Raw genomic sequence first — 18072 nt, forward strand, 5'->3', positions numbered from 1 at the left:
AACTGCTGAACTGAAAGAGAGAACTGCAGACCCTGAATTACTCAGTCATGGTGAAGCTTTTTGCACCATTTTAAACATCTGTCTGAGCCTGCCTAGATTTCAGTCTTCCATGAAGTTATAGAAAGTCTGCTATAACTCAGGAATCTCTTCTGTTCCCAGGGAACTTGCCCAAAGTCACATAGCTAGAAAAAGGAGGAGACATCAAATCCAGCTCAATCAATTCCAAAGCCTCTGTCATTTACCAAAAGACTTCCCTGCCTTTAGATTCTAAGGGGTAGGCAGCCTTGAAAGCTCAGTCATCTGGATAGTAAGCTCTTTCCTACTAAATTTGTTATTTCATGGAAATTTCCACTTGTGAAATCACCAGACTCCTGACATCTCTATTTCCAGGCTTTGACTGTTTAAACAAGATGCAGACATGCTCTTTCCTTCTCTAAGAGGCTTTCTTTCTTTAACTCTTGGCTCAGCCTAAAACCTTTCACCTGTCTGTCTCTTACTTTCTAAGTCTTTTTGGTTTTCTTGGCCTCTATAGTGAGATGGTGGGCTTTTTATATTGTAATTTTATGATTCTATAATTTATTTATCATGCATTATTGTGCCTCTAAACAATATGAGTGCCTTTGCAAGTGGGGGCACTTTATAAATAAATTATCATATTTATTGTTATTAATAAAAGAAGCAGCCCGCAATGCTCCAGGAGCCCCAATCCGCCTCTGTAAATTGTGAATTGAATATCTGATCTTACCCGGCTCACCACAGTTGCCAGTTCTCTCATGTCACTGTTCATGCCAATAAATGCACTCAGAGGTTTCAGCAGTCGTTCCTGATGATGGGAACAAAACACCTCATGGTATAACATTGCTTGGTAATTCACAGTGACACAAATGATGGTGGATTACTATGACCTTCTACCCAATCTCAAGGTTTCTTTGGACTCAAAATTATGTCTCTAAAGTTCTTCTGGACTTTGGCAGTTTAGTACAAGATGAATGTCACATTTTAGCCACTTACCGCAGGGTCTGGGTTACATTCAAAGCTATTTGAGCCAAGTTCATTGGTTGCTCCTTTGATAGCATCTGTGAGCAGCCCTCGGAAGTCAATGATTTGGCCCTGAAAGGGAGTAATGGTTTATTTACACCATTAAAACTTGAGGAAAGACTATCCTTAATAGCTAAGCATCATTAAACCAAGACACATTAATGTTCCTTGGTGTGTAGGCCCAACTTAAAGTGAAGCTTTAAAATAACCTGCACTAATAATGAACAAGGTAATTTCCTGAAGTGAGGGCACTCTAGAAAAAAAAACAAGTTGTAAATAAATTCTTCAGAATGAAGTTGGTTTAAGTGGAAATTCACAAGCATTTTTCAGTTCCTGACACATACCATCTGCTTCCTTACATGTCTATTTACCCATACTGTCTCCTCCTTTTGGAACATTACACACACAGGAAAGACTCATTGGCACAAAAGTAATGACAGTTCCTATTTACTATGGACTTTCTCAGTAGAGTACCTGGCACAAAACAGGCATGCAAGCTACCTTGCAAGGATTATTTACAATTTGTAATTAATTTTTTAAATTTTTAAATATTTTTCAATTACAGTTTACATTCAATATTATTTTATATTAATTTAGGTGTATAATATAGTGGTTAGACAATCATATACTTTACAAAGTGTCCCCCCCCCATATTTTCAGTACCCACGTAGCATTAAATATATTGATAGTTATTAAAATACTAGAGGCCAGGTGCACAAAATTCATGCACAGGTAGAGTCCCTAGGCTTGGCCAATCAGGACCTTTCAGGTGCCAACCAAGGCCTTCCTTTGTTCTGTGCTGCCCCCTTATGGTCAGCACACATCATAGCGAGCAATCGAACTCCTGGTCTCCAAAACTCCCAGTCTCCCAGTTGAACTCCCAAGGGGACACTTTGCATATTAGCCTTTTATATATTTAGATTATTGACTATTTTCCTATTCTATACTTTGACTATTTTGTAACTACCAATCTGTACTTTTGATTTTTTTCTATGTCTTATAACACTTCTGCTAGTCAGATGTGGTAGCCTCGTTTCATAGATGGAAATAAGGCCAGGGAAATTCCATGATCTTCCCAGTGCCATACAGCTAACAAGTGGCTTCAGGCCAGGATTCAAACCCAGATACCTGTCACTCATACTCCCTCCAAATTCACCTTGTCTCCCCTCTAGGAAGAAGGAACAGTAAAGTTGTGTGCAAAAACAAATAATAACTATAAATATAAATAACTATATATATATATAAAACTATAAATATAAATAACTATAAACAATAATTATAGTTGGCATTTATTGAGTGTTTATTGTGTGCTGGGCACTGTACTAAGACCCTCCATTTATTATGACATTTAAAGTGACCCTATGATTATTTCCATTTTATGGCTGAAAGAAATGAGATTTATAAAGAGATTGAACAACTTGCCCAAGGTTACACAGCTAGGAAGGTCTGAGCCAGGGTTTGAACCTAGGCAGGCTGACTCCAAAGCCATTACCTTTAAGAGCAACATGCCTATTAAAGTTGCAAGAGGGACTGGGGAATCCTGAACCTAAGGGCCCTACCATGGCAATGAGAGATGCATTTTGGAGATCGGCCTCCTGGCCATACACCCTCATTCAGTTTATAAACATCTGAAATTCAAGGGAGAAAATCATGTACATTTTATCCTGAGAACATTTCTGCTGTGAGAGAATTTACAGCAAGACTCTTCCAAAGCTTAAGTACTGGGTTAAATAGTTCCTTCCTTATGACCTGATCAGAAACACCCATTCATACGAACTTGAATGGAGATAAACTAATGTCACAAAACTGCTAGGCCCCAAAGTGGCTGAAAATACAATGAAAGTAGTGAAGGTAACCAGGGACGTGTTTCTCCATGGGAGACACAGATTCAAATTGCATCCCCAGCAATCACTCATGTATTTGAGCCCTGAAAGGAGTCAGTTCAGGTCAATGAGACAGCTCCCTTGATTTCCAAAGAGATGCCCCCAGCTTCCTCTCTAAACATGCACAACCCAGAGTTGGGTATGCTGAGAAGAGTTGACTGAAAGTAAGAACTTGATCAAAGAAAGAAAAGAAAGCTGACAAAGAAATACAACTTTAAGTGTATTAATAAATTCAACTTTGGTGTTGATGCTACTTTTTCATTTCCAAGTGACATGTTTTACCTGCCTTTTGCCTATATCTACCCAATTTGAGTCTTTTCTGTTTGAGAAACTATTATTTACAAATAAGGACATGAGGTTCGTCATGAAAGAGGTACAATACTCATCAAGGAAAAGATCAACTCTCTGTCAAGAGAGGTTTCATGGTTCACAGGAAATTACATTCTAGGTGAAGGCATACCTCTGAGGAGAAAGGTGACACCACTAATCAACAACCACTAAGAGGCAGAAAAAAATGAGTGGGAGGCCCCAATTTTTTGTGGTTGTTAATCCTCATCCAAGGATTATTTTTCCATTGATTTTTAGAGAGAATGGAAGGGAGGGGGAGAAACAAAGAGAAAGAAAAATGGATATGAGAGAGACACATCGATTGGTTGACACCCACATGAGTCCCAACCAGAAACAGGGATCCAGCCTGCAATGAAGGTATGAGCTCTTGACCAGAATCGAACCTGGGACCCTTCATTCTGCAAGCTGTTGCTCTACCCATAGAGCCAAACCAGCTAGGATGAGGTCACTTCTTTAATAATGCAGCACAGACATGCCAATGTTTATTATTTTAATCATGGAGTTTTAAGCTGAAAGGAACATTAGAAACCATCTCTTCCAAACCTCTCAAGTTGAAAATGAGGAAACTGAGCTCCTTAGAGATGGGGCAGTTCATTCAAGTCCATTGATCTAGAAGGAAGAGTCAGACCAGAACCCCAGGGTTCTAATCTTTACCCAGTGCTCTTCCCAGTTCACCTCACAGACAACCTTTGATCATTACATAGTAACTTTTCTGTTTGACAGAAATAACATTTTATTTTTTTTTATTTTTTTTTATTTTTTTTATTTTTTTTAAAGAAAAGGGGATTTTTTTTCTTTCAGTGTCAGGTTCATGAATTCTACTTACTTTTTGTGGACGGACATTTTCTCCTCCATGGCCTCTGGTGATTCCTGATATGTTTAAGCCAAAGTCAGCATTCTCCATGCCAGTGTTATTGACAACCTCCTGAAGAAAGAAGAAGGCAGGTAGAAGTCAAAAGGGACATAGAGATCCTGATTGTAACTGCCTATTCCATTACCCCAAATCAAATGTCAAGTGCTGGAGATCAGTTCTGTAAATGGGGAACCCCATGTACAATTTGGCCACTTCTGTGCAGCCCCAAGATGAACTCTCTGCCTGTGCCACGTGGAGGAGCTGGCCTTGGAAGCATGGGCTCCAAGCTGCTTTCCCAATGCCTCAACCCATTCCCACTTGCTGGCTTTTCTTTTCTCCTGAGACCAGAGGTGTTTGTTGCCAGAGGTGCCGAGTTTGAAGGGCAGCAGCCAGCCAGCTCCTGTGGGATTTATCTGCTACCTTCCCACTTGCCTTCTGCCTGGGTCAGACTACAATGGCCAGACTGTACAACCTCTTTGAAGATGAGAGATTCCTTTTGACCAACTGAGTTTTGTGATTATTTCTTTCTACCCCACAAGACATCTTTGGCATTAATTATACTTCATAATCTCTATGGGTTCTGTTTCCTTTGAAACCGGGTATGTTTTGTTCTAAACCAGGAATCTCTAGGCCTGGATCTCCTAGATCAGTAGCTGCTGGACTCACTCCTCTTGCTCCCCATCTCCACCAGAAAGTCCAGTGTGGAGGTCTGGGGTGGGAACCAACCATGTCACTTCAGAAAAATCCAACAGGAAACGCTGAGGCCCAGCCACACCCAAAACAACCCTTGGACCACATCTAGGAAAACAGGGAGGTACTTCAGGATAGGAAGGCCTCCTGACTACAGTTACCTCAAATGGGAGGATCGGACTCTGCAGCAAACAGGCCCTCCTGCCATGCTCAGCACTCACCCCTCAAGGGCTGTTACCCAGCACTCAGACCAGGGGAAAGGCTGGGGAGGGAGGAGCCCTCCCACTCAAAGTCAGAAACATTAGAAAGACTAGGGATTTGTCTGTGTTTTTAATTCAGCGACTTGGAAGAAAATCTACAATTTTAATGAGATCATACAGCAATTTAAAACCTGCTTTTTAACCAACACCAAGCAAAGCTGTCCCAACCTGTTTAGGATGTTCCTTATGGAGGGGTTTGGCTTCCCCTGGCTTCCCCATCATGGTTTTGGACCGTGGCCTCAGCTGACTGATCATGGGAAGATTTTGACAACTGTCATTCATCATCCTAGGGTAGGAAACAAAAACCTTGAAGGAAATTATTCTAACCACTTAGTCTGAGGTAACTAAACAACTTGTGGAGCACAGAGTTCTTGAAAGATAGACAGGTATACCACAATAGGGCCCTAACATCTGCACCCCCTATCCTGTCCATCCAAGCCAGACTCGCTCAGTCTACCCATTGGGTTTCTGCAAGATGGAGCTAGAGTGCCACCTCCTCCTAGAGGCCCCTGACTCACTCTCTGCATTTCCCTTTCATGACCCCTGGCTTCAGTCCTTCTGTAAATAGCTTTCTTTTCCCAAAGTGCTTTACAAACATCCTTCCCTTGTTTCTTTCCACCTCTACCCAGCTCCCCCTCTCCCTTCCCTCTGGAAGAGCAGGGGAGAGGCACAGAAGGAAGGAGTCCTCTACTCAGATGAATGAGCATTAGAAAGTCTAGGGATTTGTCCATGGTGTGCTGGGTGTTCCCTGTCTACTTAAAATACCTCCCATCATACTGTGTACAAGAGATGTCAAAAGGGGTTCATGGAAGGAAAGCAACCTTACCTCGTCTCTGTTGTCATAGGTCATCCATGTTTATAAGAAAAATTTTCACCAGAATTGTATACTTCAAGCAAAACAAATTAATGGGGCTGCAAGTCAAAATTAGTGGCTAACTGAGGTGGTGATGGGGGTGTTGACTAGGAAGGGAGCCTGCTGGTGAGGATATATGCCTTGACTGTATCTATGTTATACATCAGTGCAGAGGTAAAATATACTTGTTCCTTACACAAATACCCATATCATCAGGTGTTTGGTTCTCTCATTCTCTTACCCTCCCATGTGAGATACTGTATTTTCCGGTGTATAAGACGACCCCCTAATTTTACAGTTAAAACATAGGTTTAGGCCTATATTCGCTGTATAAGACTACCCCCACTTCCGAGGCAACACCAGTTCTTTTTTTTTTTTTTTTTTTTTTTAAATATATATTTTATTGATTTTGAACAGAGAGGAAGGGAGAGAGACAAGAGAGTTAGAAACATCAATGAGAGAGTGTCATCAATCAGCTGCCTCCTGCACACCCCCCACTGGGGATGTGCCCGCAACCAAGGTACATGCCCCTGTCCGGAATCGAACCCGGGACCCTTCAGTCCCCAAGCCGACGCTCTATCCATTGAGCCAAACCGGTCCCGGCACCAGTTCTTTTTTTAATAGACCGCCTCTCTGACTCTGGCCAATCTGAGCAGGCTTTTTACTAGAACACAGTGTAGCTTATTTGTTATACAGAACATGTATAATTTGCATGCATAAAAAGCCTGCTCAGATTGGCCAGAGTCAGAGAGGCGGTCTATTAAAAAAGAACTGGTGTTGCCTCGGAAGTGGGGGGTAGTCTTATACAGTGAATATAGGCCTAAACCTATGTTTTAACTGTAAAATTAGGGGGTTGTCTTATACGCTGGAAAATATGGTACATTTCTAGAATTTTTCTCTCTCTATGCTAAGTGGTCAGAGAGCTGCCATTTCAACTCCATTTCTTTGTAAGAAAGAAAAAGTTGGTCATGTCTACTATAACCATATAGCTATTTGGCCAGTGAGATCATCTGTGCCAATAATACCACCAATGTCCACATGTGGTGACTGCAGTGTTGGACCCAATGAGGTAAAGGACAGGAGAAGAACAACTGCCAGTTTATCAGGATATCATCGTAGATTAGGAATAAGAATATCTGCCCCTCGGGTCTTTTGCTGGCACAGCAATAAAAATCTATGAAATGAATACCAGGTATTTTATAAGTGCAAATCCTTGTGAACAGCACTGATTTAAATGAAGTAAGGATAGATAGATAAATAGATAGATAGATAGATAGATAGATAGATAGATAGATAGATATAGATAGATATAGACCTATAGAGAAAGTTAAATTTGCCTCAACACCCTGGGTGTCTGTAAGTAAACTGGGAGCCTGTTTTCCCACTGGAGGCAAATGACTCACATATTTGCTTTAACATGACTAAAGACAAGTGCACTAATGTGCAAAGAAACACAATTTTATTTCCATCAGCTCTAACGATTGTAAAATTATTTCTAATATAGAACCAAATCCACCCTGTTATTTAACTTCAGTCACTAGTTCTAAGCATGGCCTGTGGAATATTGCAGAGAAGATCCAATCTCTCTTTAGAGAGTGAAAACAGCCACTGCATTATTGTAGGGACCACCCCCACCCCCAATTCTTCTGTTCTTCAAACTAAACATATCCAGTTTCTCCAGTCATTCCTAAGGTCATCTGGCTCCCATATTCTTACTCATCCTGGACACCTTTAATTCACTGTCTTCTGACCAAAATAGAGCCACCTCCTACTTTCCAGACTATTTCTATTGATGAAAGCCAAGACCACATTAGTAATCACACTACATTGTTGACTCATACTGCATCTGCAGTTCACTCAGATTCCTACATCTCTGGTTTTGTAATAGGGGAGCTATTTGTTGTTAATCTTTGGGTAGAGTTTAAATCATATTTCATTAAATTTCATCTTGTTATTTGGGCCCATCTCCTAAATTGTCAAGTCCTTATTGCAAACTAATTCTGTCAACCATCGCCTTAAAGAACTTTTCCTCCTTGGGTCAGCTACAAATCTCTAAGCTGGGAGCTTACTCTTTGGTGTGAGATGCAAGAATTAAGGAAAGGCACTCTCATCTGTTAATAGCCAGTCACATGATACAACCTTTCATTTCAACAACTATCTTTTAGTATAAAATTGTAAACAAACACTATTCATTATTTTCCCAGTTATTCATCCTGGTCCTAGCCCTTTGCTATCCAACCTTCATGCTTGCAGGTACAAACATCTACTCAGAGGAGAGCTGAAGGAACCCCAAAACCATCAACATCTATCCCAAATGGGAAGCAAAGCGCTCCAAAGACATTCACTCGCAGAATGTTCTTCCAGGTGAGGAATGCTGAGAAAATTCCAAGCATGAATGTATGGCTCAAAAATAATCAGAATCTAGATGTGTTCCCAAAGATGGCCTCTTAAAATGTTCCTCATTGGGTCTATTCAGAAGTACTTATTTGTTACCAGAGTCTGACTAACTTTATGGCAACTATAAATAAAAGAATAGCATTCAGAAAAAGGAGACCTATGTACTACTATTTGTAATACTTTAAATAGTTTAAAAATAAGAAAAAGAATAACATTCAGTCAAAACAATAAAATATTCCTAAAAAACAGTACAAAGCAAAGGTAGCTTCGGGCAGTGTATTATCACAAAGCATTCAGGGCTCCACAGCCATTTTATAAATGATGCCAAACAATCCTGTGAGGTGTCTGACCCTTCCTTTTTAGGCTGCAGACCAGGGACTGGAGTCACAAGAGCAAGGAACTTAGAGGGGCAAATGGAACTCCTAAAGGCCTAATGGGTTGCTTGTCTTATAATCTAAGTTTTCTTCAATTGCATTCTAAAAGTTAAAGAAATTTTGTTCACTGACTAAATGGTTGTGAAGCCTCTACTAAAACTCCACTTCAACCTTCCCCTAAGATTTGGCCTTACTATATTACAATAGAAAAATCTGCAGGCCTTCATGGCCCACAGCTATGCCATCCTAGGCAGCCATGCCCTTGCACTCCTGGCCATTTCTGAACAATGGGTGTGGGTTGGGAGTGGGAAGAAGGGAATGAGGAGGACACTGAGGAGGACACTGTGTCTCCTCAGAATGGTCAAGAGACAGAGGGGCTCCATCAGATGCTGCAAGTCCCAAATGAGATTTGGATTTGAGAAGCTAGAGAAAGGAATATAAGATGAGTGCCAGAAAAGGAGGAGAAAAGAAAGGCCTGATTGTCTTCAGACAGGCCAGGACATGGGAGTGCACAAAGAAACTCAGGTGTGATTTTAAAAGGGAATGTATTTCTTGGGTGCTTGGTATGTACAGGGAACTCACTATATGTCAGAAACATGCTCCTAGCAGCTAGGACCTAGCTTGTCAGAAGTAGAGCCCTGAATTGAATTCAGGTCTTTTAATCTCTGAGGTCCATCCTTTTCAAACCACTGAGCCTAGAAAAACAGCATGAGTGGGTGCAACTATTTACAGTAAAGCCAGGAGAACTGACAGACATTGACCATGTCCTGGACATTTGTAACATGAGCGAACACATGGCTGGGCCCACCTAAATCATAGGACCACAGCCTGGTGCTGCTGGTAGACAGTCATGGAGCCACACTGGAGCATCTTCTGAAAGGGTCCCACAAATTTCTAGAGTTGAGTTGATCAAGATGAATTACCATTTACCTTCTGGCCTTCCCTCCACTTCTTGGTGGTATGTTATTTTCAGCTGCAGCAAAATAGATATTGGGAGGGAAAGAAAAGAATTCAATTTTTAAGAGAAAGTGATTTTTCAAGTATGTTTGTCCTTTTACATTGCTTTTAAATTTGTGCAACAGCCTTTTGGAATTTAAAGACTCTAAGCTACTCTTATCTAGAGAGAAGCAAAACTACCAGCAAAGAGAAAGAAGTTCAGGCTTCCCAAATGTTTCCAGGTAGAGAAAGGCCCCAAAGGCCTTAGATATTAAACCTATTGGAGACCATGGACCTAGTGACAACTCCAGTATGGGCTTAGTCACCATTTCATTAGGTTTTCATGAACTTGGAAACATTTGCCATGGTCTGTGGGGCATCAGGACAATTCTATGAGTCTGGCAAGAACTACTTCTCAGTCATACTCTGCCAGTTTACCTGAACATAAAGAATTAGTGTCCATATCCTAAGAGAATGCATTTCTGAGCTAGATCAGAGCTGGCAATTTAGAAATCAGATCATGTCAATAATAGTTCTGGTGTTCCAGTGGTAAGAGTCCTTGCTTTCTCTGCCAAGACTCAGATCCAGCAGCCAAGGGCTCTGAACGCTGCACTGAAAAGGGAGTTCAGATAAAACACCTCTCTCTCAGACGCCTTCCAGCTCTGAGATTCGGCCCTGGCTATTTTTAATTGACATTCCTCTTGGTTTCCTGGTCCCCACATGAAATGTTAAAGTCTGTGGCTTAACAAGTGCCTTGTAAACAGGACAATGATCTCCCTTGGTTTATAATTACTTCCCCCACTTACATACTTCTAAGTCAATGTTACTACAAAACCTAGGGCCCTCACTTTAGATCTTTCCTCCAGCCAGCCTCCTTGACTGCTAACCTATACTGGGTCTTTGCAAAATATTGATCATTATCTGGATTGATGGCTTTCAAAAGCATTTCATTATCTATACATGAGCTATTAGCTTCACCAATACTCATTTTCATGTTATTTTCAAGATAGATAATAGGTCTTCCTAGCAAGAAAAGAATCTTCTGTCATTTATCCTCTTCTAACAGCTCTTTCCATCTCTAAAGAAATGAAAGTAATGTTGGGCTTCTAAAAAGAACCTCTAAAGTATATGATTGTCTAAACACTGTGCTGTACACCTGAAATCAATACAAATAATATTGAATGTACACTAGGATTGGGAAGAGAAAAAAAAAGGACCTATGATACTCTGAGGTTTTGCCTTCATTGTTCTAAAACACATTCCTCAAACAAACGCCAACATAAAGAAAGGAATATCCATGTCCAAGGATCATATTTAAATTGCACTGAATCTAAGGAAAGCTACGGGATCTGTCTGATATAGTCCTTCAGTACAGCATGAGGAGCACCATTTATCTGGGAATAAAAGGACAAGGAAATGCTAATCTTAAAAATGAGATAAAGTTTTATTTCTAGAAAATAGCCATGTACCTGTGTCTGATGCCTTTTTGATAATTTTGGGGTATTTCTGAAATTTTATAAAATAATAGCTCTCATAGTCCATCAAAATAGTTTCAAGGTCAACATTGTCGCAAACTTCAAAGCGTCGTAACCCCAGTTGAGTTTCTTGCTCCAAAGCATTAGCTGTATCAATATATCTTGCCATTGCACAGAAGAAGAAAAAAAACAAAACAAAAAAATTAAACATGAGTAGAAAGAACAAAAGCAAACAGGCATAAAAAGTCCAGAGCCATTATTGTTTAAAACGTTTTTGGAAGTGTTCAGTCAAATAAGTCAACTAAAAATATATCTTGTGATTTACCTTTTCATTTGTAGCCAAAAGTGGGTATTTCCATCTTTATTCATTTTAGGCAACATTTGACAATTGATAAAACCCAAATTCAGTTCCAATAGACATGATTTGCCCATTATTGAGGCGATTTAAAAAAATGTCATGAGCTCTGAAGAAAATTTCCACATATGTTGAGCAACATCACTGAGGAAATTTAATATAAAAAGATGTCATCCAATTGGATGTATTATTTCTGGTAATTTTTCATCAGTCACACATTCCCACTTCTAGGTGTAAGTAGTATTCTCACCATGGGTTCTTCACTGTCATTTTTAACCTGTTCAGTTGAAAAGCTATCTGACTTAACTAGTCTTAGCAATAAAAACAAGTGCCTTGTCTCACAATCCTCTGAAAGTAGAAAGACTCTCCAGTTCATAATCTTAGTTAACTTGTTTCTAAAAGCAAGGATTCTCTCCTAACAAATGTGCTTAGATTAGCATACAACTTTAGGGGTTTGTAAAAAACCCAAGATTAAGAACTGCTACTACAGGTTATAATTCCTTCTGTTTGACTTGAATCCAAAAGGTAGGAGAAAACTTTTTTATCATTGTTATGCTCTCTCCCCTGGCCAAGATTCAGGCCAGTTGGAAGACTGAATTTTGTTAAAGAAGGTTATCATAATTATTTCCCACGACCTTGCCAATTTTAAAGAACTTGCAAATGTCAACTGGCTGTACTCAGTTTCTATACTTACTGATGGCTCACCTGGCTTCTACACTCTGTCTTAATCCCCATTTTTCAGAGAGATGAGCTAAACCCATTTTTAATTAATGACTTTAGTTTAGTATGAAGTAATATATGCTAATTTAAGAAAAAAACTAGAAAATACTGGTAAGTTAAAAGAAAATTTCACCACTCATAGATAATGACTATTAACACTTTCTCTATTTTTCCAAACATTTTTATTTATTTTTTAGAATATATTTTTATTGATTTCAGAGAGGAAGGAAAAGAGAGAGATATAGAAACATCAATGATTATAGAGAATCATTTGATCAGCTGCTTCCTGCACGCCCCCTACTGGGGATCAAGCCTACAACCTGGGCATTTGGCCCTTGGTCGGCAGGCCGATGTTCTATCCACTGAGCCAAACAGGCCAGGGCTCCAAACTTTTTTGAATGACTAAATACACATATATTTGCACTTGTAAACAAGAAAGAAAGGAAGATAGAAACAGAGACTATAAATTGCTTGTAGTATTTACTAACGTCACACTATATTCTAAACTCTTTCTAGGATCGTAGAGTTTTTACTTTTAAAAAAATGTTATACTAAATAAAGTGTTTCCTAAACTAGTTGATCAGAGAAACAAAACTGCTTCTATGTGTTCCTATTCCACTACTTGAGTTTGAATGAGGTCTGAACTTGATAGGGTTGGCAAGAGCCACTAGAGGTTCTTAGCCAACAGTGACAGGACAGGATCTCGGGACAAGCAGTGAGCACCAATGAGCAAGAAACAGCAGAAGAGACGGAGGCTGGTAACAGGCACTGAGTCCTAGAGGATGCATGTGTGGTGCTACAAGGACCTATACCATGACCTCCACTGTTTGATCTCACCAATTCTCCCCCACACTTCCGAACTCTGGTCTTTCTGTTTCCCTAATTGTTCAGTTATGTCATGCCCCTTCTTCCTCTGTGCCCTTTCCTAGAATGCCCTTGTCCATCACATCTGTCTATTGGCATTCTACATATCTTTCACTGTATGTCAGCTATAATTAAAAAATAAAAATTAAAAGAAAAAGACCAGCACATATCCCTTCTCTACAAAGCTTTCTCTGATTATTTATTTCAATCCACAATAATCTTTCGTCTTTGCTGAATTCTTGGTATTTTGCTAAAGACGAGTCTATTTTCCTGACACTGATATGTCCTTAAAATTACCTATATTAGCCCAATGGGTGCAGCTCAGTGGTGTAGCTCACTTATACACCAGGTGTCCTGGTTCGATTCTGGTCAGGGCACATGCCTGGGTTGTGGGCTTGGTCCACAGTAAGTGGGAGGGGGAGGAGGAGGAGACAGGAGGCAGATGATCAATGATTCTCATCATTCATGTTTTTATCTCTCTCTCCCTTCCTCACTCTGAAATCAATTTCTAAAAAAACATTTTAAAAATACCTACATTACAGTTCACTTTTCATCTTGATAATCCATAAATCACTTTTCCATCAGGTCTCAGGGAATATTACTCTAAAATTTTCATTGATTCAAGATGCAAGGAAACATCTCATGGCAGAAAGGAGAAATGCCTGTTTTGCTAACACACAGTAAACGCTTTATGCCATAACAGGTAGGTGGCAAAATTTCCTCCCCCTGACAGTTACAGGATAGGCATTGCACGGAAAAGAACTGAGTGTAGGTCATTCAGTTCAATGCAATTTCTTTATTTTGAAGGATGAAAAACAGGCATTATCTCTGTGTACATGGCCAGCAGTGGGACCCTGGGAAACTCACTGGATAAAGGACTTAGATGTAAGAAGGGAAACCACAAAAATCTTAGAGGAATTCACAGGCAGCAAAATCTCAGACATATGCCAAAGCAATATCTTCACCAATACAGCTTCTAGGGCAATAGAAACTAAAGAGAAAAATAAACAAATGGGACTACATCAAAATGAAAAGCTTCTGCACAGCAAAAGAAACCATCAACAAAACAACAAGAAAGCCCCCTGCACAGGAGAACACATTTGCCAATCTTATCACCGATAAGGGCTTAATCTCCAACATTTACAGGGAACTCATACAACTTAACAAAAGGAAGATAAACAGCCCAATCAAAAAATGGGCAAAGGACCTAAATAAATACTTTGTGAAAGAGGACATAAAGAAGCCCAAGAGACATATGAAAACATGCTCAAAGTCACTAATCATCTGAGAGATGCAGATCAAAATGACAACGAGGTACCATCTCTCACCTGTCAGAATGGCTATCATCAACAAAAGACAAGTGCTGGTGAGGATTTGGAGAAAAAGGAACCTTCGTGCACTGCTGGGGGGAATGCAGACTGGTGCAGCCACTGTGGAGAACAGTATGGAGTTTTCTCAAAAAAATCAAAAATGGAACTCCCATTTGACCCAGTGATCCCACTTTTAGGACTATATCCCAAGAAACTAAAAACACTAATCAGAAAGGACCTATGCATCCCTGTATTCATAGCAGCACAATAGCTAAAATTTGGATACAGCCTAATTGCCCATCAGCAGATGAGCGGATTAGAATAACTGGTACATCTACACAATTAAATACTATGCTGCTATAAAAAGGAAGGAACTCTTACCATTTGCAACAGTACGGATGGACCTGGAGAGCATTATGCTAAGTGAAATAAGTCAGTCAGAGAAAGGTAAATATCACATAATCTCGCTTATTTGTGGAATATAATGAACAACATAAACTGATGAACAAAAACAGATCCAGAGACAGAAGCATCAATCAAACCTCAGAGGGAAGGTAGGGGAGGGTGGGGGCAAAGGGGAGAGATAATCCAAAGGACTTGTATGCAGGCATATAAGCATAACCAATGGACACAGACATGGGGAGGGGGCAGAGATTGAGGGCATGATTAAGGGGGCAGGGGGGCAAAGGAGGAATAAGGACACATATGTAATACCTTAATCAATAAAGAAAATAAAAAATAAAAAAGGCTACACTAACTTCAAACTTGTATGGGAAAAGGTGTGTATCACATGAGCTGGATAATAAATTTTAATTGTTAATAAAGTTTTTAAGTACATAATATGAAAAATACCTAGGTAAATGTGTCAATAAAAGTGTGTGTCTAGGTTGCTGAGGATGGGGTAGAGACAGAAGAGCACAAGGGATTTTTAGGGCAGTGGTGGAAACCTGATATGCATTTGTCAAAACTCATAGAACTGTACAACACCAGAGTGAGCCCCGATATAAACTACAGACTTCAGCTACTAATAATATACCCATATACAGTATCGATTCATCAACTGTAACAAACGTACCAGATGAATGCAAGATGTTAATGATAGGGGAGACTGGGAAGCATGGGTGGTTGCCAGCATATAGGAACTCTCTGTACTTAAAAAAAATTAACTAATTTTTAATTGATTTCAGAGATAGGAAAGAAGAGATGAGAAAGAGAGACCTCAATCAGTTGCTTCTTCCCTCAACCAGGGATCAAACCAGAAACCTAGGCATGTACCCTGACTGGGAATCAAACCCAACACCTGCCACACCAACTGAGCCACACCAGCCAGGGCCTCTCTGTACTTTGTGCCCAATTTTTCTGTAAAATTAAACAGCTCTAAAAATAAAAGTTGTGACTTGTTATTCAAAGGGTGTATCAGAAAAAGAGGACTCATCTCTGTAAGTAATTACAATATAACATACCCTTCTTGTGTTAAATGATGCAAAATCAAAATGAGGAGATTTTTCCGTCGTGCTTCTGTCCTCACCTTGCACTGTGAACAAAAAGGAAAATTCTGATCAGATGACAATGAGATGTAACACTCCTTTATAGCAAGAAACCCTTGAAGGTAAAGGTACCAGTCGAAACCAAGAAGCATGACTTAAAGGCTAGAAGGCAGTTTGGCATTCCTTGGGATATATAAACTGCTTTCCATTGTTATTTTCTTCTTTTTTTAATCCTCACCCACGGATATTTTTTCATTGATTTTTAGAAAGAGTGGAAGAGAGAGGGAAAGACAGAGAGAAATATCAATTGGTTGCCTCCAGTATGAGCCCTGACCAGGGCCCAGACCAGGGAGGAGCCTGCCACCAAGGTATGTGCCCTCCACCAGGGACCCTCCTGTCTGCAGGCCGACACTCTATCCATTGAGTCAAACCAGCTCGAGCCATGTTATTTTCTTCTTACAGCTGACTTCTTAATTGTAAACTGAAGGTATTGTGATGTAAATTAGGATTGAGCTTTACTAGTTCGCTTCTTACTGCCAAGATAATTGGCATTTTATTGCTTATAACTGCGAAGAAACACATATACACAGTCCTATTTGGACCAGGTTAAGGAAAGTGATAATAAAGATAAACTTATGAACCAGGAATCAGCTCTGACATCCCAGGTACTTACCTGCTCTTACAACTTAAATTCACTCAGAGTCCCACCCAGTCCCTGCACCAAGTGCAGATGAGTTTCAATCACCATTCAGGGGTGACTGCACGGCCAAGCATTTGAATAGAGTAACAGAGCCATACAAGGGAAATTCCTGCATAATAATATCTTTATTCAGACTATGTGAATCTTTACATTTACCCACAGTGTTAATGTTCTGCATTTAGTTACCTGGTATCTCAAATTTCCCTGAAGTCTTTAATAATAAAAGTTGACTTCTTAATATCCTAATTAGACCAGACATCCTTCCAAACGACCATCTAGAGTCTAGGGGTGTCGAACTCAATCAGAGAAGGGGTCAAAATCTAAAATCCAGCCTAAATCTCGGGCCGAATGGTTTACTGAACAGTCATAAACTGACAATGTCATAAACTGACAGTGGAGTGCAGTGATGACAGCGCTGTGTGGGCCACATTGCAAGGCCTGGCGGGCTGGATTTGGCCCGCGGGCCTTGTGTTTGACACATGTGATCTAGACGAAGCCAGGGCTATAAGGGAAGCCTGGGTCCTGAGTGCCAGAGGTAAGCTGGTGCTGGCAGCCAGAGGAAGGAAGGCCTACTCTTTTTTTTTTTAATCTAAAGTTTTATATATGTCTCCTTTTTCCCTGATTGATCCTCCCACCCCAGTAGGAATGTTCCACCCCAGTGTCTGTGTCCATTGGTTATGCTAATATGCATGCATACAAGTCCTTTGATTGCTCTCTAACACCACCACCACTCTGCCCCCCCCATTCATATGACTACTACATGTGACTACTTTTTATTCCACAGTATATAATTTTCCCAACAAAAGTTCATATCAAAGTAAAGGCTTACATATGATCAAGCTATTCCATAAAACCTTCACTTAAATTATCTGCTGCCACTGATTTTTAGTCTGGGGGCATACAGGGTTGCTATCTAATATGTCTGAAGGTAACCAACTCTTCCCTTTCCCAGGAAACAGAATTATCTTTAAATGCCCACAGTACCTGGAATGGTACCAAGTGCTAAGTAGAATCTGATATTTCATGATAAGTTTACTAGATAATTTATTTGTTTGTTTGTTGTTTTCAAACTACAGGTCATGATATCAAGTTAATGGGTTATAAACAGCACAGTTTGCCGAAACCGGTTTAGATAGAGCGTCGGTCTGCGGACTGAAAGGTCCCAGGTTCTATTCCAGTCAAGGGCATGTACCTGGGTTGTGGGCACATCCCCAGTAGGGGGTGTGCAGGAGGCAGCTGGTCGATGTTTCTCTCTCATCGATGTTTCTAGCTCTCTATCCCTATCCTTTCCTCTCTGTAAAAAATCAATAAAATATATATTTTTTTAAAAATAGCACAGTGTATAATGCAATATAATTATCAAAGAATGCGTAACAAGTAGAAGGCTTACTATTGCTTCATGAAACTTCTGTTGTGTTTGCTCATATGCCTGTGTTCTGGATTTCAATCTCAGATGTCTTCATTAGTTGATCACAATAAAAAAGTTTGAAAATCACTATAAAAAATGACAGTAAGATGTGCAACACTAT

General features: G+C 40.0%; 1 protein-coding gene across 4 annotated transcripts in view; it reads right to left on the reverse strand.

The window, feature by feature from the left end:
• The window catches only part of KATNAL2 (katanin catalytic subunit A1 like 2), a 72274-nt gene that overhangs the window by 29654 nt on the left and 24548 nt on the right, over positions 1-18072 (reverse strand). Inside the window, exons 2-8 of one of the 4 annotated variants that reach the window (XM_084888227.1) lie at positions 15820-15890; positions 11102-11268; positions 9627-9669; positions 5241-5358; positions 4096-4194; positions 1012-1110; positions 746-823 (exon numbers count right to left, since the gene is read on the reverse strand). In XM_084888227.1, the coding sequence (XP_084744353.1) occupies positions 746-823; positions 1012-1110; positions 4096-4194; positions 5241-5358; positions 9627-9669; positions 11102-11268; positions 15820-15890 (675 nt within the window). The remainder of the gene's footprint in view (positions 1-745; positions 824-1011; positions 1111-4095; positions 4195-5240; positions 5359-9626; positions 9670-11101; positions 11269-15819; positions 15891-18072) is intronic. The other 3 variants (XM_084888228.1, XM_084888229.1, XM_084888230.1) reach the window with 3 other exon arrangements.

The sequence above is a fragment of the Pipistrellus hanaki genome, assembly GCF_964339955.1.
Source record: "Pipistrellus hanaki genome assembly, chromosome: 6".
Taxonomy (NCBI): domain Eukaryota; kingdom Metazoa; phylum Chordata; class Mammalia; order Chiroptera; family Vespertilionidae; genus Pipistrellus; species Pipistrellus hanaki.